This window comes from Pseudophryne corroboree, chromosome 9 (genome assembly GCF_028390025.1).
Source record: "Pseudophryne corroboree isolate aPseCor3 chromosome 9, aPseCor3.hap2, whole genome shotgun sequence".
Taxonomy (NCBI): domain Eukaryota; kingdom Metazoa; phylum Chordata; class Amphibia; order Anura; family Myobatrachidae; genus Pseudophryne; species Pseudophryne corroboree.
In genome coordinates, this window is record NC_086452.1 from 217312896 (window position 1) to 217330753 (window position 17858).

General features: G+C 45.7%; 2 protein-coding genes across 4 annotated transcripts in view; one reads left to right on the forward strand and one right to left on the reverse strand.

The window, feature by feature from the left end:
• SLC25A24 (solute carrier family 25 member 24) overlaps window positions 1-7033 on the reverse strand; it is a 123798-nt gene extending 116765 nt beyond the window's left edge. The window contains exons 1-2 of one of the 3 annotated variants that reach the window (XM_063940116.1): window positions 6969-7033; window positions 6109-6368 (exon numbers count right to left, since the gene is read on the reverse strand). In XM_063940116.1, coding sequence (XP_063796186.1) covers window positions 6109-6291 — 183 coding nt within the window. In that variant the 5' untranslated portion in view covers window positions 6292-6368; window positions 6969-7033. Of the gene's footprint in view, window positions 1-6108; window positions 6369-6523; window positions 6820-6842; window positions 6861-6968 lie in introns of those variants that run through there. The other 2 variants (XM_063940117.1, XM_063940115.1) reach the window with 2 other exon arrangements.
• Window positions 7034-7059: 26 nt separating this feature from the next.
• The window catches only part of EEIG2 (EEIG family member 2), a 72138-nt gene continuing 61339 nt past the window's right edge, over window positions 7060-17858 (forward strand). Inside the window, exon 1 of the mRNA XM_063940118.1 lies at window positions 7060-8694. Coding sequence (XP_063796188.1) covers window positions 8546-8694 — 149 coding nt within the window. The 5' untranslated portion in view covers window positions 7060-8545. The remainder of the gene's footprint in view (window positions 8695-17858) is intronic.

Consider the following 17858-nt stretch of genomic DNA (forward strand, 5'->3'; position numbering starts at 1 on the left):
CCTAAGGATTGGTCATTGTGATGTGACTGCAGTGCAGTACTGAGAATGAGGAGTGCACAACATACTTGCCTACCTGACCCTCTCCATGAGGGAGAAAATAAGATTTTACTTACCGATAAATCTATTTCTCGTAGTCCGTAGTGGATGCTGGGGACTCCGTCAGGACCATGGGGATTAGCGGCTCCGCAGGAGACAGGGCACAAAAATAAAGCTTTAGGATCAGGTGGTGTGCACTGGCTCCTCCCCCTATGACCCTCCTCCAAGCCTCAGTTAGGATACTGTGCCCGGACGAGCGTACACAATAAGGAAGGATTTTGAATCCCGGGTAAGACTCATACCAGCCACACCGTACAACTTGTGATCTGAACCCAGTTAACAGTATGACAAACGTAGGAGCCTCTGAACAGACGGCTCACAACAATAACAACCCGATTTTTTTGTAACAATAACTATGTACAAGTATTGCAGACAATCCGCACTTGGGATGGGCGCCCAGCATCCACTACGGACTACGAGAAATAGATTTATCGGTAAGTAAAATCTTATTTTCTCTGACGTCCTAGTGGATGCTGGGGACTCCGTCAGGACCATGGGGATTATACCAAAGCTCCCAAACGGGCGGGAGAGTGCGGATGACTCTGCAGCACCGAATGAGAGAACTCCAGGTCCTCTTTAGCCAGGGTATCAAATTTGTAGAATTTTACAAACGTGTTCTCCCCCGACCACGTAGCTGCTCGGCAGAGTTGTAATGCCGAGACCCCTCGGGCAGCCGCCCAGGATGAGCCCAACTTCCTTGTGGAATGGGCCTTGACAGATTTAGGCTGTGGCAGGCCTGCCACAGAATGTGCAAGTTGAATTGTGCTACAAATCCAACGAGCAATCGTCTGCTTAGAAGCAGGTGCACCCAGCTTGTTGGGTGCATACAGTATAAACAGCGAGTCAGATTTTCTGACTCCAGCCGTCCTTGAAATATATATATTTTCAATGCCCTGACAACGTCCAGCAACTTGGAATCCTCCAAATCGCTAGTAGCCGCAGGCACCACAATAGTCTGGTTCAGGTGAAACGCTGACACCACCTTAGGCAGAAACTGAGGACGCTTCCGCAGTTCTGCCCTGTCCGAATGGAAAATCAGATATGGGCTTTTATACGATAAAGCCGCCAATTCTGACACTCTCCTGGCTGAAGCCAGGGCCAGTAGCATGGTTACTTTCCATGTAAGATATTTCAAATCCACCGATTTGAGTGGCTCAAACCAATGGGATTTGAGAAAATCCAAAACTACATTAAGGTCCCACGGAGCCACTGGGGGCACAACCGGGGCTGTATATGTAGTACTCCTTTTACAAAAGTCTGGACTTCAGGAACTGAAGCCAATTCTTTCTGGAAGAAAATCGACAGGGCCGAAATTTGAACCTTAATGGACCCCAATTTGAGGCCCATAGACAATCCTGTTTGCAGGAAATGTAGGAATCGACCCAATTGAAATTCCTCCGTGGGGGCCTTCCTGGCCTCACACCACGCAACATATTTTCTCCAAATGCGGTGATAATGTTGTGCAGTCACCTCCTTCCTGGCTTTTACCAGTGTAGGAATGACCTCTTCCGGAATGCCTTTTTCCCTTAGAATTCGGCGTTCAACCGCCATGCCGTCAAACGCAGCCGCGGTAAGTCTTGGAATAGACACGGTCCCTGCTGAAGCAGGTCCCGTCTTAGAGGTAGAGGCCACGGATCTTCCGTGAGCATCTCCTGAAGTTCCGGGTACCAAGTTCTTCTTGGCCAATCCGGAGCCACGAGTATCGTTCTTACTCCCCTTTGCCGTATAATTCTCAGTACTTTTGGTATGAGAGGCAGAGGAGGAAACACATACACTGACTGGTACACCCACGGTGTTACCAGAGCGTCCACAGCTATTGCCTGAGGGTCTCTTGACCTGGCGCAATACCTGTCCAGTTTTTTGTTGAGGCGAGACGCCATCATATCCACCTTTGGTTTTTCCCAACGGTTCACAATCATGTGGAAGACTTCTGGATGAAGTCCCCACTCTCCCGGGTGTAGATCGTGTCTGCTGAGGAAGTCTGCTTCCCAGTTGTCCACTCCCGGAATGAACACTGCTGACAGTGCTATCACATGATCTTCCGCCCAGCGAAGAATCCTTGCAGCTTCTGCCATTGCTCTCCTGCTTCTTGTGCCGCCCTGTCTGTTTACGTGGGCGACTGCCGTGATGTTGTCCGACTGGATCAACACCGGCTGACCCTGAAGCAGGGGTTTTGCCAGGCTTAGAGCATTGTAAATCGCTCTTAGCTCCAGTATATTTATGTGAAGAGACATCTCCAGGCTTGACCATACTCCCTGGAAGTTTCTTCCCTGTGTGACCGCTCCCCAGCCTCTCAGACTGGCATCCGTGGTCACCAGGACCCAGTCCTGTATGCCGAATCTGCGGCCCTCTAACAGATGAGCACTCTGCAACCACCACAGAAGAGACACCCTTGTCCGTGGCGATAAGGTTATCCGCTGATGCATCTGCAGATGCGATCCGGACCATTTGTCCAGCAGATCCCACTGAAAAGTTCTTGCGTGAAATCTGCCGAATGGAATCGCTTCGTAAGAAGCCACCATTTTTCCCAGGACCCTTGTGCAATGATGCACTGACACTTTTCCTGGTTTTAGGAGGTTCCTGACTAGCTCGGATAACTCCCTGGCTTTCTTCTCCGGGAGAAACACCTTTTTCTGGACTGTGTCCAGAATCATCCCTAGGAACAGCAGACGTGTCGTCGGAAACAGCTGCGGTTTTGGAATATTTAGAATCCACCCGTGCTGTCGTAGAACTACTTGAGATAGTGCTACTCCGACCTCCAACTGTTCTCTGGACCTTGCCCCTATCAGGAGATCGTCCATTTTCTTTGAAGAAGAATCATCATTTCGGCCATTACCTTGGTAAGGACCCGGGGTGCCGTGGACAATCCAACCGGCAGCGTCTGAAACTGATAGTGACAGTTCTGTACCACGAACCTGAGGTACCCTTGGTGAGAAGGGCAAATTGGGACATGGAGGTAAGCATCTGTCCCGGGACACCATATAGTCCCCTTTTTCCTGGTTCGCTATCACTGCTCTCAGTGACTCCATCTTGATTTGAACCTTTTTATGTAAGTGTTCAAATATTTCAGATTTAGAATAGGTCTCACCGAGCCGTCTGGCTTCAGTACCACAATATAGTGTGGAATAATACCCCTTTCCTTGTTGTAGGAGGGGTACTTTGATTATCACCTGCTGGGAATACAGCTTGTGAATTGTTTCCACTACTGCCTCCCTGTCGGAGGGAGACGTTGGTAAAGCAGACTTCAGGAACCTGCGAGGGGGAGACGTCTCGAACTTCCAATCTGTACCCCTGGGATACTACTTGTAGGATCCAGGGGTCCACTTGCGAGTGAGCCCACTGCGTGCTGAAACTCTTGAGACGACCCCCCACCGCACCTGAGTCCGCTTGTACGGCCCCAGCGTCATGCTGAGGACTTGGCAGAAGCGGTGGAGGGCTTCTGTTCCTGGGAATGGGCTGCCTGCTGCAGTCTTCTTCCCTTTCCTCTATCCCATGGCAGATATGACTGGCCTTTTGACCGCTTGCCCTTATGGGGACGAAAGGACTGAGGTTGAAAAGACGTTTTCTTTTTCTCCTTTATACGGCAATACTTCCATGTGCCGTTTGGAATCTGCATCACCTGACCACTGTCGTGTCCATAAACAACTTCTGGCAGATATGGACATCGCACTTACTCTTGATGCCAGAGTGCAAATATCCCTCTGTGCATCTCGCATATATAGAAATGCATCCTTTAAATGCTCTATAGTCAGTAAAATACTGTCCCTGTCAAGGGTATCAATATTTTCAGTCAGGGAATCCGACCAAGCCACCCCAGCGCTGCACATCCAGGCTGAGGCGATCGCTGGTCGCAGTATAACACCAGTATGTGTGTATATACTTTTTAGGATATTTTCCAGCCTCCTATCAGCTGGCTCCTTGAGGGCGGCCCTATCTGGAGACGGTACCGCCACTTGTTTTGATAAGTGTGTGAGCGCCTTATCCACCCTAAGGGGTGTTTCCCAACGCGCCCTAACTTCTGGCGGGAAAGGGTATACCGCCAATAATTTTCTATCGGGGGAAACCCACGCATCATCACACACTTCATTTAATTTATCTGATTCAGGAAAAACTACAGGTAGTTTTTTCACACTCCACAAAATACCCTTTTTTGTGGTACTTGTAGTATCAGAAATATGTAACACCTCCTTCATTGCCCTTAACAAGTAACGTGTGGCCCTAAAAGAAAAATACGTTTGTTTCTTCACCGTCGACACTGGAGTCAGTGTCCGTGTCTGTGTCTGTGTCGACCGACTGAGGTAAAAAGACGTTTTAACGCCCCTGACGGTGTTTGAGACGCCTGGACAGGTACTAATTGGTTTGCCGGCCGTCTCATGTCGTCAACCGACCTTGCAGCGTGTTGACATTATCACGTAATTCCTTAAATAAGCCATCCATTCCGGTGTCGACTCCCTAGAGAGTGACATCACCATTACAGGCAATTGCTCCGCCTCCTCACCAACATCGTCCTCATACATGTCGACACACACGTACCGACACACAGCACACACACAGGGAATGCTCTGATAGAGGACAGGACCCCACTAGCCCTTTGGAGAGACAGAGGGAGAGTTTGCCAGCACACACCAAAACGCTATAATTATACAGGGACAACCTTTATATAAGTGTTTTTCCCTTATAGCATCTTAATATATATAATCATATCGCCAAATAAGTGCCCCCCCTCTCTGTTTTAACCCTGTTTCTGTAGTGCAGTGCAGGGGAGAGCCTGGGAGCCTTCCCACCAGCATTTCTGTGAGGGAAAATGGCGCTGTGTGCTGAGGAGAATAGGCCCCGCCCCCTTTTCGGCGGGCTTCTTCTCCCGTTTTTCTGAGACCTGGCAGGGGTTAAATACATCCATATAGCCGCAGGGGCTATATGTGATGTATCTTTTAGCCAGTATAGGTATTTCATTGCTGCCCAGGGCGCCCCCCACAGCGCCCTGCACCCTCAGTGACCGCTGGTGTGAAGTGTGTGACAACAATGGCGCACAGCTGCAGTGCTGTGCGCTACCTCATGAAGACTGAAAAGTCTTCTGCCGCCGGTTTCTGGACCTCTTCACTTTTCGGCATCTGCAAGGGGGTCGGCGGCGCGGCTCCGGGACCGGACTCCATGGCTGGGCCTGTGTTCGATCCCTCTGGAGCTAATGGTGTCCAGTAGCCTAAGAAGCCAATCCATCCTGCACGCAGGTGAGTTCACTTCTTCTCCCCTAAGTCCCTCGTTGCAGTGAGCCTGTTGCCAGCAGGACTCACTGTAAAATAAAAAACCTAAAAACTTTTTCTAAGCAGCTCTTTAGGAGAGCCACCTAGATTGCACCCTGCTCGGACGGGCACAAAAACCTAACTGAGGCTTGGAGGAGGGTCATAGGGGGAGGAGCCAGTGCACACCACCTGATCCTACAGCTTTATTTTTGTGCCCTGTCTCCTGCGGAGCCGCTAATCCCCATGGTCCTGACGGAGTCCCCAGCATCCACTAGGACGTCAGAGAAAATGCTCTGTTCCTGGACTTTCCTGGTAATGTATGATTGCCATTACCTGTGGTGAGCTATTTAATTGATAAGAAAGGTGTTTCACCACAGGTGATGGCAATCATACATTACCAGGAAAGTCCAGGAACAGAGCATTTTCTCCCTCATGGAGAGGGTCAGGTAGGCAAGTATGGCACAAACCATTCAGTATACTTTCTTATTTCCATATTAGCACAATCTGTAACACATTTGTTCCTAGGCCTGCATCACTTCCGCATGGTTCAAATTATATTAATGAGTTGATTGACAGATCACACTATTCCTGAAACTACCATTAATCAGTGTCATTTGACTGCAAACCCTCCTGGTAACACTAAGAATTCACCACGTACTAAGCACTGTATTAGAGTCCTGGCATTACCCCTAGGTCGTTACATTGCAGGATCACATACAACCTCCTGCTCCGAAGAGCATGTAATTTAGTGCAACATACACGTAAATCCTACCTCTTCTGCACCAGCTCCAACGGCCATGCCCATCGCCTTGAGGCCTTGCTGCAGCTCCAGAATATCCACCTTTCCATCTTTATTAATATCCAGCTGATGGAAAAGATCTGCATATTTGCTGTGTGTGTCTGATCCCTCGCAGACAGCCCTGTTCAGCGCCAGTTTCTTCATTACTTCAATCATCGCGGCTGTGGTGGTCAGCTGAGCTTTGGAGAAGCAATGAAATGGGTATGGTCACAGAAGGGGTGACAGATTGCAGGCTGCAGAAAAAAGGGCAGAAGAAAACAGGCCAAAATAAGAACATGTAGAAAAGTATGTGAGAGAGGTGACACCGCCCAGAGGGAGGGAGGGAGGCTGCAGATGTGTCTGGGAGGGACATAGAGGGAATTCCCTGCACAGAGAGGAGGGGGAATACCTCTGTATTATTATCCCTGGTCTCCTCCCTGGTTCTGTCTTGGTGACTTCCCCCAAATTCCTCTCTGTCTCTCCAGTCTCCACCTCCCAGGCTGTGCCCTTCCTTTCTCTCACTATCACTATTAACCCCTTTACAGCCACAGGGTTTCTTATTGCACAATTCATTAGACTTTACTCCTACTCCTTTCCCCAAAAGGTGTCTTATCAGCAATTCAGCTGCCAGCTGAAGTAATGCATCAAACAGCCTCTGTAATGCATCTCTGCCAACCCCAGTAATGTATCAAATACAGCCTTAGTAATCCATTAGCCAGCCTCAGTACATCAGCCATATCTGCCGGGACACATGATGTTACAGTAGTACGTAGTTCCGGGGCCTATGGTGACTAATGATTGAGACGCAAACGTTGAAGTGTCCTAGTCTATGTAATTATTAGAGGCAGTTATACCCCTGGATGTCGCTGTCTCCATGCCGACGAAACGCGATCCCAGTCCTCCTGCCTGAGTTTGGTGATCTGTATTACCTGGTTACCCCGCTAGGGGTCACTGTGTGTCATGAGTATACCTAATTCCTACCCAACTCAGAAGCCAACTTCCCACGACACCGTGTACGGAAGCCTGCAGGGGTCAGAAAGGAAAGAGAGCTATCCGGGTGGGACACCGAAAGAGCGTCTTGTGGAATGCCCGGGACGCGGGGGTCACCGGCATTAGGAATATACAATCTGGGAGAGACAGCGCTTGGACTATAAATACAGAGACTCGCACACTCGGGATCTCTGCAGGAAAATACCCAGAGCCATATAAACATCGCTCAGGCACTGTGCTCTGCAGGCAATACATGCATCTCACCTACACATATGTTACATGATCTCACCTACACATATGTTACATGATCTCACATATACACACACCTTTATCTATGCGTTTGTGCCTGATCCTATGAGCCTGGCATCACCCAGGGGACATATCTTGATGTAAACACACTCACATAAGAATGATGTATAAATCGGTGACATAGTTATTATAGCAATCTGTGTAGACTGTTACATGTAGGCTCGTTATTAGTGCACATAGTATTGTTATATGAAGTAATCCAGGTGTATGTGTACATAGGGGCATATGTAACCTTCACGTTCATTTGGCAGAGGAGATTCTAGTTCAGATATAACCCGATTAAACCCGATTATTACACAGAAGGGGAAATCCCCCAGGATAGAATTGTCAGGTTTTGTGTTTTTGTTTTTTTAATTAGAAGTAAAATTTGCTTTGTGCATCCGCAGATGTATAAACTATATATAAACATATTAGCTAAAGGAGGAGAGCAGAAACCAAACCAGTAGGTGATAAGAACACAAACTAATAATCGCTTATCCGCATACAACATTAGGTTTTTGAAGAAGGAAGTGTACGTAAATGTTTTCTTAAAATATATATAGGAACTGCTCAGAAGAGTCCGAAGTTTTATCTGCATTTCAGTCTGCTAAACCATTATTTACTCATAAATAGTATTTTACCATTGTATAGGATACACACTTTCCAGCTGCAGGGACGAATTATAAATGCATCTGCTGAAAATGCCATCAGTTTCTGTAGGGAATGGAGAGAGAAGGGCGGATAAAGGGAAGTGGACTGTATAAAAGCTCCAAACGCTTACTGCCTCACACTACTCGCAGGGCAGGATGAAATGAGGATGGCACTTTGCTGAGGATAAAACAATCTTTCCTGGGAAACAATTGGAATTTCATTATCAAGGATACAATCAGTTCTATTTTATGGATTGAAACATTTTTTCCCCCAGATTTTTTCTTTGCACATCTCTGGTTGGGGATATTGAATTACTACCTGCAAGGTCTGGGAATTATAATCCGTAGATGTCCTCTTTACAGGAACTATACGTCTACTTTATGGAGACTCTTCTGTAAAAAAAAAACTGCGAAAAACAAGTTTAACATAAATAATTTTATTAAACCTCCTGTATTCCAACACACTGTCATATCATCACCCTATTGCCTCCTGATTCCAGTTTATGGCTTTCATGATGATGAAAAAGAAGAAATTTAAGTTTCGGGTGGATTTTGAATTGGATGAGTTATCATCAGTTCCTTTTGTGAACGGAATCCTGTTCTGTAAGATCCGACTGCTGGATGGTGGTAGCTTCAGTGTGGAGTCAAGCAGGTAAGAGGGATAATTAACAGCTAGTAATCTAACATTACATTATTACGCAAGGACTATTATCAGCAAATGTGTTCTAATTGAAGCCCTATTAAAGTGACCTTGTAAAATGCTGTCTTTTCTTTATCTAGTGCTGTCTTGTTTATTATTTAGAGGGCTGTGCCATGTACAGTGAAAATTGTAGGTAATTATGATTAAGCGGTCTACTGGAATCTGGGCCTTGTGTCTGTTTTCTTGGCCTTTTGAACCAGTACTGGGAATGAGAGAACTATAAAATAATTTTACATTTGACCATTGAGGAAATTGCAGTATGGGCAGGAAACGCAGCTTCTTACTTACCGTAATATTGTCCAGCATATTTGACCCAAATATTGTAAATCAAATAACATATTGTACATATTGTCAGTTTGTACGCTCCATCTCATCTAACACCAATCAAGATGATCTGCCAAGTGTCTTTTTACTCCTTTGTCCAGCATCGTGTTGTATTATTGTGACCAGGGTAGCGCTTTAATGAATCCCTGTGGGGCTGAAGCCATAGTAACAGCACAGTGTGTGCATTGCCTGCCAGCTGTAATTACCTGGATCCAGAGTTGAGTGAGGTTAGGATCATTAAGATGGACAGGCCCATTACACATGCAGAAACACTTGTTAACGCGTATTTTAAGTAACGGGACCAGTCATCATTGGTGACCTCTGATGTGGCCAGCGCATATTCATTAGACTCTGAAAACTGAATGTTTGGCGTTTGTTTGCAAAAATGTGGTACTATCTTGAGATGGCATTCGTTCCCTTCGCCACCTCCAGCCCTTTCTGTGCAAATGCGGCACACTGCGGACCTGTGTGAGTGGCAGTGTTGGGGCTTTTTAGCAGCTGACATGCATGTGGAGAAATACTGAATTACTTTGGTATCCACTCAGGCAACTTGCGTTGGTTACCTAATTAATCAATGAACAGGCTGGATAATGAATAAGCCCCCTAGTGAAGTGGGAAAGGGGGGAGCACAGAAGAAGGACCTGCTGAGGTTACCAAATGCACATCTAGGCATACGAAATGGTACATTCTATTTTATATGCAGATACAGATGCAAACAGAATGTAGGCATGCCGCATATAATTTTAATCAGCAGAGTCTGTTTGTGCGTCCTATCCGCATAGTGATGCGAATAAGACGCATTTTTGGCAAAACAGACGCCCCACGCTAACGGAGTTGCACGTGACCTGTCGGCTTACTCACACAAGGCACCTCTGGCTGCGTGGCGTATGTATAAGGACACATCTGTATGGTCACAAGCTTTGTAACCCTTAGTGCAATTTCAGTGATTATACCGCTCAAACTGAATTGCACAAAAAGGTGCATTTTGCTTAGCTTGAATTTAACAAGAACAGTTCAGCTCGGCAAGGGTAGTATGGGTACCTGCTTTCCTCAGTATATGTGCCAGTACGTATGCCTGCTTTACACAAAGAGATGATGCCTGTATCAAAGTATGTCATCAACAGGACATAACATAACATAAATAAACCCACCCTGGTATTGACTCGAGGTAAATTTATTATTTGGCCCTTTTTCAAAGCTGCTGCTTGATTTAAGGGTCAACAATATTCAATGCAAAACCAAGCGATCGAAAAAGCGATGTGCAGTAAATGTACCTCTCAGCTTCCTCTGAAGTGCGCGGTAATAGGGTGAATCCGCCAGTGACCAGTGACTGAGTATTACTGGTGAATGAACATTTTCAGGTTTAACCACTTAACCAATTATTTTCCCCAAAGCTGCTCAGAAATTGTTGCCATTTTTCCAATTTAATCAACTTTTAGAATATATGGATTTAAATATTTGACTGAAAAAAGAAATGTCTAGGTAGGAGGTGTCTTGTAACTCCCCATCTCCATAGACTCCATTGTAATAGTACCTCCCACCCTGAGTGGCAAAAACACCCCCCAGCGGCACTGCCCCCACTGGCATTAACTGTCCCCCCTTCCTAGTTATACTTTTCCATTGTAATTTTCCTTTCCCAAGTATCCATAGACCCCCCCCCCCCCCCCTGCCATTACCACTACCATGTGCCAATATAATACCCCATTTTCACTAAATACCTGGGTCCAACTTGGTAATTGAACAAAGGTTTCAAGCCCTGTCACGGCAGCTTGAAACCCTGTTCATACCTCAGGCCGGACCCGGGTTAGTGGCGGGTGTTCCCTCTACTGGCGCTTAGAGATGACATCATCTCCAAGCACCTGTGAGCCAGCTCATAGGGTTTCAGCTACCCGGTCGGATTCCTGTGTCACTTGACGCAAATTATTTTTCAGGGACACTTTTTTCTGAGGCAGGTGATTGCGGCAGTGGAAAAGGGGTATTAATGTATGTTTAATCCAGCCCACCTCCCCTAGGGCCACAAATTGTAAGGTACTACTCCCCATCCTCCCACACCTACACCCCCTAGTTCCAAAATATCACACACACCCAACCACCCCGGAGCATTTCACACAACCCTGGGCCACTTACCCTGTCTCTATCCTGCAGAGTGGAGTGGAGTGTGGGACTGATGATCAGTCCTCTCTGCTGCAGCTGATCACTGCACATGCAGTGGAACGCTGGGGGACAGCGTAGCCCTTTAATTCCTTGTTATAAAGATGTTGGAATCAGAAGCGTTGAATGCGTTCTGTGTCAGGGATAGGGGAATATTACCAAGCCATAGAGTAACAATATTCCTTGTCTTATCTAGATAGAGAAAGTAAAAGGCTCTAGAATAGATCATTCCAAATGGGATAGTAGTTGCTATCAGGGGGATTCTACAGACGAGTGTGGTTCATTGGGTCGACCACGTTTGGGCGACATGTTAATTAGATTGACATGTTAATTAGGTCGACATGAGGGTTTTTTTTACTTTTTTTGTGTCGTTTTCTGCGAAAAGTGATGGGGAACCCCAATTAGTGCACCGTGACCCCTCGCTTTGCTCATCATGCTTCGGGCACGGTGCCTCGTTGTGCTCGGCACAGGATACCGTTCCCAGTTCTAGTCCACGTGGATCATAAAGTATGAAAGGTCAAATTAAAAAATTGTGAAAAACTCATGTCGACCTTTTTCCATGTCGACCTAGTGATTATGTCGACCTAATGCATGTCGACCAAACGTGGTTGACCCAATGTATGTTGACCTAAGTCATGTCGACCTAATGACCGACATCCCTACAGACATTGTATTCCCAATTGTTAGTGAGAACGCCGTTGCTGGTTGCAGTTTAGTGCCTGAGGCCCTGTATTGGGGAGGAAAGCAGAGGGAGAAAGAAATAGAAGTTGACACTGTCTGTGTTCTGTCTTTGGGGAAAAAAAACAGATTTTTATGGTAGACGGTGGGTTTATTTTCACAGAAGATGAGGGGTCCTCTGAGGGTCCTTCTGCTCCCCCTTATATTCTGTAAACAGATGTGTGATAACGTAGAGTACTGTACATCTATTAGTATGGGAGTGCAGTTGGGGAGGAAGGTGGGAATTTTCAGCTCACACAGTTTTTCCCTGAAAAGCCAAATAACTGCGTCAGATAGTCTGTGTGACTGCTGTGTGTAGCAGGTGCTGCCAGAAGTATCCAAGGCCTTTCAGTACAAATATATATTTAAATCATTCCCATTATAATTCCTTAGATAAATTATATGGAACATCATTAAACAGGGGAGTTAGCGTACCCATTACATCCAGTATGCAAAGTTATGGTAAAGACTGTAAGCAGCTGCCTTGTGGGACAACTGTGGACACTACAATGAGGATTAATTGACCTCTGGGTTTATGTTTTTTGTTGTTGTTTTAAATAAAATACACATTTTCATACTGTGCATGCACACAGAATTGCCCTACGTTTCCATCCATATGTAGATTCAGTCATATTTTGAGCTCAGGATTTCTTACATTTATACCCCTTTCACACCGCAAACCCGGGTCCGACCCGTTATTTTGAACCTGGGTCCGACCCGGATCGGACACTTGTCAGACCCTTTCACACTACACTTTCAACCTGGGTTACTGCAGGGTTGGCTCTTAGTTTTAACTCAACCCGGGTCAGCAATTAAAACAATTAAAACACCATGGATGTCATTTTAAATGGACTTATTTTGGCTCAGAAAGATGAGGTGTTAGAAGGGGACAAAAGGAGAGGGAAGGGACAGCTCACAGCATTGCAGGAATCATGGCTGACAGAGCGATGGTTTTTATACACAATTGCATCTTTAATTGTTCCAGTAACATACCTCCCAACTGTCCCGGTTTTTCGCGGGATACTCACGTTTTTGTTGGGACTGTCCCGCTGTCCCACCCCCGGGCTGCAGTGTCCTGCGGTGGGATCTGGGGGTAGTTGGGAGGCTCCTGTCACTGCTGCTCTGCTTAGCAGAGCAGCGGTGAATAGACGCTCTGCACATGCACAGGTGACAGAGGGAGAGGGGGCATGTCAGCAGCTTAGAGAGTGCTGGACATGCCCCCTCAGTGACGGTACAAGGGGGCATGACTCGCGATTGAAATAACCCAGTATCGACCTGGCATATTGCCGGGTTGACACGGGTCGGCGTGCGGAGTGAAAAGGGCACTGCCGTAATTGCGTGTCGCCTGACCCGGCAATTCAACCCGGGTATAAAGCAGTGTTATACCCGGGTTGAATACCGGGTTAGTGGCTGCATAAACGGGCTCCGGGGTCGATGGGACCCGTTTACTAGATAGGGAGAGGTGGCGCGGAGATGAGCCCCCGCCGCCTTTGTTAGCTGAATCATACAGAAGGCTGTTAGTGGGCATAAGGAAAGTACTTGACGTTCTTAAAAGGTGTCAAATGGCTGCTTTGTGCTTTTTGGGTTTAAAAAAAAAAAGTGATATAAAGCAAACAAATTTTGTTTAATTACAAAGGAAAAAAATGTGCTTTTGAGGCAACTTTAAATTTTTTCAAATGTAAAACCAATGATATAAAGCAATTGTTTTTCATTTAAATAAATACTTTTGGCGAGCATAATAAAATAAAAATATTTTGAAGTAATTTGAGACCATTTTTTTAACATCAATAATGATGTATCATTATTGCCACAATTAAGCTAATTAAAAACTTCCAAGTGCTAAATTAAAACTTTGGGAGGGGGTTTGTCCAACAGTTTCTAAAGCAAGTCCAGACATTTTAATCTTAAAAAAATTACTACCTTTCCAGACCATCAGGGGGTTTCCACCGATGACGCAATGCGAGTTTTGACTTGGATTTCAAATGCACAAGCCAATACGCACCTAATTGGATTAACCTCATATTGTAAACCTGGTGCATATAGTACTGCTTTATCATAGTCTAAAACTTGTGCGTATACTACTGTTTTCAGTGTCGTAACTTCATCCCAGTAGCCTGGAGGCAAGATAAATGATGGTGTGTCCCCCCCCCCCCTTCCATATGCTAAATATAGAAAAGGGGTGTGGTCTCACTGAGAAGGGGCATGTCCACACAATAGTACCCCCAATTCAAATTACACCACAGAGTAGTGCAACGTAATTTACATTGCACAGCACAGTAGTACCCCTTATTAACATTACACCATTACACAGTAGTGCACCATATTCAAATTACACCACACAGTAGTGTCCTTTATTTATGTTATGCAACACAATAGTGCCCCTTATTCACGTTGTGTCACAGTAGTGCCACTTATTCTGTAACAACCCACAGTAGAGTCCCTTACACATTATGCCACACAGTAATGCCCCTTACACATTATGCCACACAGTAATGCCCCTTACACATAAAGCCACACCGTAATACTCCTTCCATACTGCGAGTCACAGTGATAGCACTCACCCAGGTGCTAATCTCTCATTGTCACTCACTGTGAAAGATTACATCTGTACAGCCCCTCCTTAATTTGCTATCAGAGCTCCCTGCACCCTCACCCTTGGCTTAAGTTACCATTTTGTAGACACAAATGGCCATGGTCAGAGGGTAGAGTCAGGAGTCAGAACTTAGTAGAGGCTGGCCGCAGGCGGGAGTAGAGAGTGATGTGTGGAATGTGCTCACTACTGAGACGCAGCTCTGCCTGCCCAAATGTTTAATAAGTGCTGCCGGGATGCTGGCTGTTGGACTACGCTATTCAACGGTCCCAGCAGCTCCACTGAGCACTTGAACTGTCCTAGAGAGCAAGATAGTGTACAGATAGTGTAATAATGTCTTTATTATAGAACATCTACAGTGCTACCAAATAAATAAATAAATATATATATATATATATTGTATATATACTGTATATTCACTGTCTTTAAATATAGCAAATATCCCTTATTCAAAAGTGAAGAGGAGTATGGAATCCAGTGCCCCCCCACCCCGTTCCCCCATAGGGCTTGTACTCACTAGAATGTTATTCTTTGCCATTGTTATGCCACTGTTGTTCTGGGCTCTCACGACTCCCGTCTGCACACAGTGGGGTCGATTCAATTCAGCAACAGTTGAATAGCGCCGGGAATTAGCTCCCGGTGCTATTCAATACAGCGACTAGGTACCCTCAATTGTTGGGAATTCTTCCCTCAGCCCCGGAGGGTGAGAGAAGAAAATCGACAAAAGAGCTGCCGCGCGGCCGGTGCGAGGCTGATTCTGTTGGGAATCAGCTTCACCACGGGTAGTTAAGTTTGAGAATGCTCGTTCTCCCGACAAAACAACCAGTTAAGTCGACGAGAACGGGCATTCTCCGACTCAACTTTAGCTGAATTGAATAGCGTCGGGAGCTAATTCCCGGCGCTATTCAACTGTTGCTGAATTGAATCGACCCCAGTGATGGCTGCGCCACAGTGACAGCTCCTCTCTACACGCCCACACACTGCACTGTCTCCCGGCTCCTCATTCATGCTCAGGGTTGTGGTCGGACGTAGCATGACATCTGTGACCAGAGCAGCAAGTCCACAGCTCACTGGGAAGGACCGCCACTCCGAGCGAAGCGAGCCACCAGGCCGTATGTGTGGTGAGGGTATACTGCTGTCGATATAGTTACAGGTGGCATCCCGTTTGCCGGGATATCATATGTATCCCAGTAGGACCAATGCTTAAAATTAAGTTGTTCTTATTTTCAAGTTATCTCTCTCTGAGTGTACTTTGTATGTATTATTATTATCCTTTATTTATAGTATATGGCACCACAAGGGTTCTGCAGCACCTAACAAAGTACATAAACAAATGAATAAAACAAGAACAGTGACTTACAGTACAAGACAATATAAGACAAGTACAAGGTATATAAACATTTCTGCATCAGTGGACATGACACTGATATAAGCACCAGGGTGGCTGAAACCGAGGGCAAGGTGCAGATGTAAGGAGTATGGTGTAGAAGTTAGTCTAAGTAAGCTGTGAAAAAATTGGTTTTGTTGAAAGATGTAAAATAAATCAAATCAGCACCTAATAACCCAATAATGTTAGAAATGGATGGGCATTTTAGGGACATGTAAGTGGTCTAATGCTATGTAGGGCGATCAGATGGGCATTTTAGGGGCATGTGAGTGGTCTGATGACAGGTAAAGGGATCAGATGGGCATTTTGGGGCCATGTGAGTGGTCTGATGCTATGTAGGGGGATCAGATGGGCATTTTAAGGGCATGTGAGTGATCTGATGCTATGTGGGGAGGCATATTGGGAGCACACAAGATTCAATTATGATGAGACCCAGGAACAGTGAAGTAGGACTTCAATGATTTAAAGTGAGCAGTCCCTGGGGCCCACATATTTTTTCTCTCTGCCGGATCACTGCCCTAAAGGTTGAGATTCAGGCAAATAAAGTGACAAGACATTATTACACTGGAAAAAGAACGTATAAAAATTGACGCAATTTGGTTCAAACCACAGATTAATTGTTGCAGACTGTGTAATGTTGTAAATGTGTAGCTTTTAAGCTTGCTACAGAAAGAACTTCTTCATGGGTCAGTTAGTAGCTGTAACTTAAAAAGGTCCTTGTTGAATCATGTAATCTCAAGTAACACAAAGCCAGGTTACAAGTGTCACATTGATGAGAACTTGTGGAAATATTGACCATAGTGCAAGTATGTGTCTTGCTGTCAAGGAAAAAGAATATAAGAGAAATCGAGAAGGAAGGGCATTTTAGATGTTGAAATTAGGAAGAGACAAACTGGTTGCTAAAGAGAGCAAAAGCACTCTATCGCTTCACTGCTTAGCTATCGCTCCTCCTCCTCCTGTCACTTCTTATATAATTCTTCTCCCCCTCCTCTATCCCTCACTTACATATTCTCCTCTATCTGTCCCCTCTCACTTATAGATCTCGTCTCCTCCTCCTCTATCTCCCACACCACTTCTTATATATCTCTTCTCCCCTCCTCTATCCCCTCATTTCTTGTATATCTCTTCTCATGCTTTCATCTCTCTCCCCTATCAACCCCCCCCCCCCCATCTCTCATCGCTGCCGGCACTTGCCGATGCATCGTCTCGTTGCTGACGACATTGCATTGTTTGCGATGTCGTCCTAGTGTGTACATAGCCTTATACAGTATATCTTGTCTCCTATTCCTCTATCTCTCCCTTCACTTCTTTCATATATCCCCCCCATCTCTCTACTCCCCGTCCTCTGTCCCATTACTTATTAGATAACTCTTCCCATACTCTCCTCTCACTTCCTACTGTATATATCTCTTCTCTGCCTCCTCTATCTCTCCCCTCACTTCACTTCTTTTATATATCTTCTTCCCCTCCTCTATCTCTCCCCTCACTTCTTATAGATCTCTTCTCCCCCCTTCTCTATCTCTCCCCTCACTTCTTATATATCTCTTCTCCCCCTTCTCTGTCTCTCCCCTCACTTCACTTCTTTTATATATCTTCTTCCCCTCCTCTCTCCCCTCACTTCTTATATATCTCTTCTCCCCCCTCCTCTTGTCTCTCCCCTCACTTCTAAAATATCTCTTCTCCCCCTTCTCTATCTCTCCCCTCACTTCACTTCTTTTATATTTCTTTCCCTCCTCTATCTCTCCCCTCACTTCTTATATATCTCTTCTCCCCCTTCTCTGTCTCTCCCCTCACTTCTAAAATATATCTTCTTCCCCTTCTCACTTCTTATATATCTCTTCTCCACCTTCTCTATCTCTCCCCTCACTTCTTATATATCTCTTCTCCCCCTTCTCTATCTCTCCCCTCACTTCACTTCTTTTATATTTCTTTCCCTCCTCTATCTCT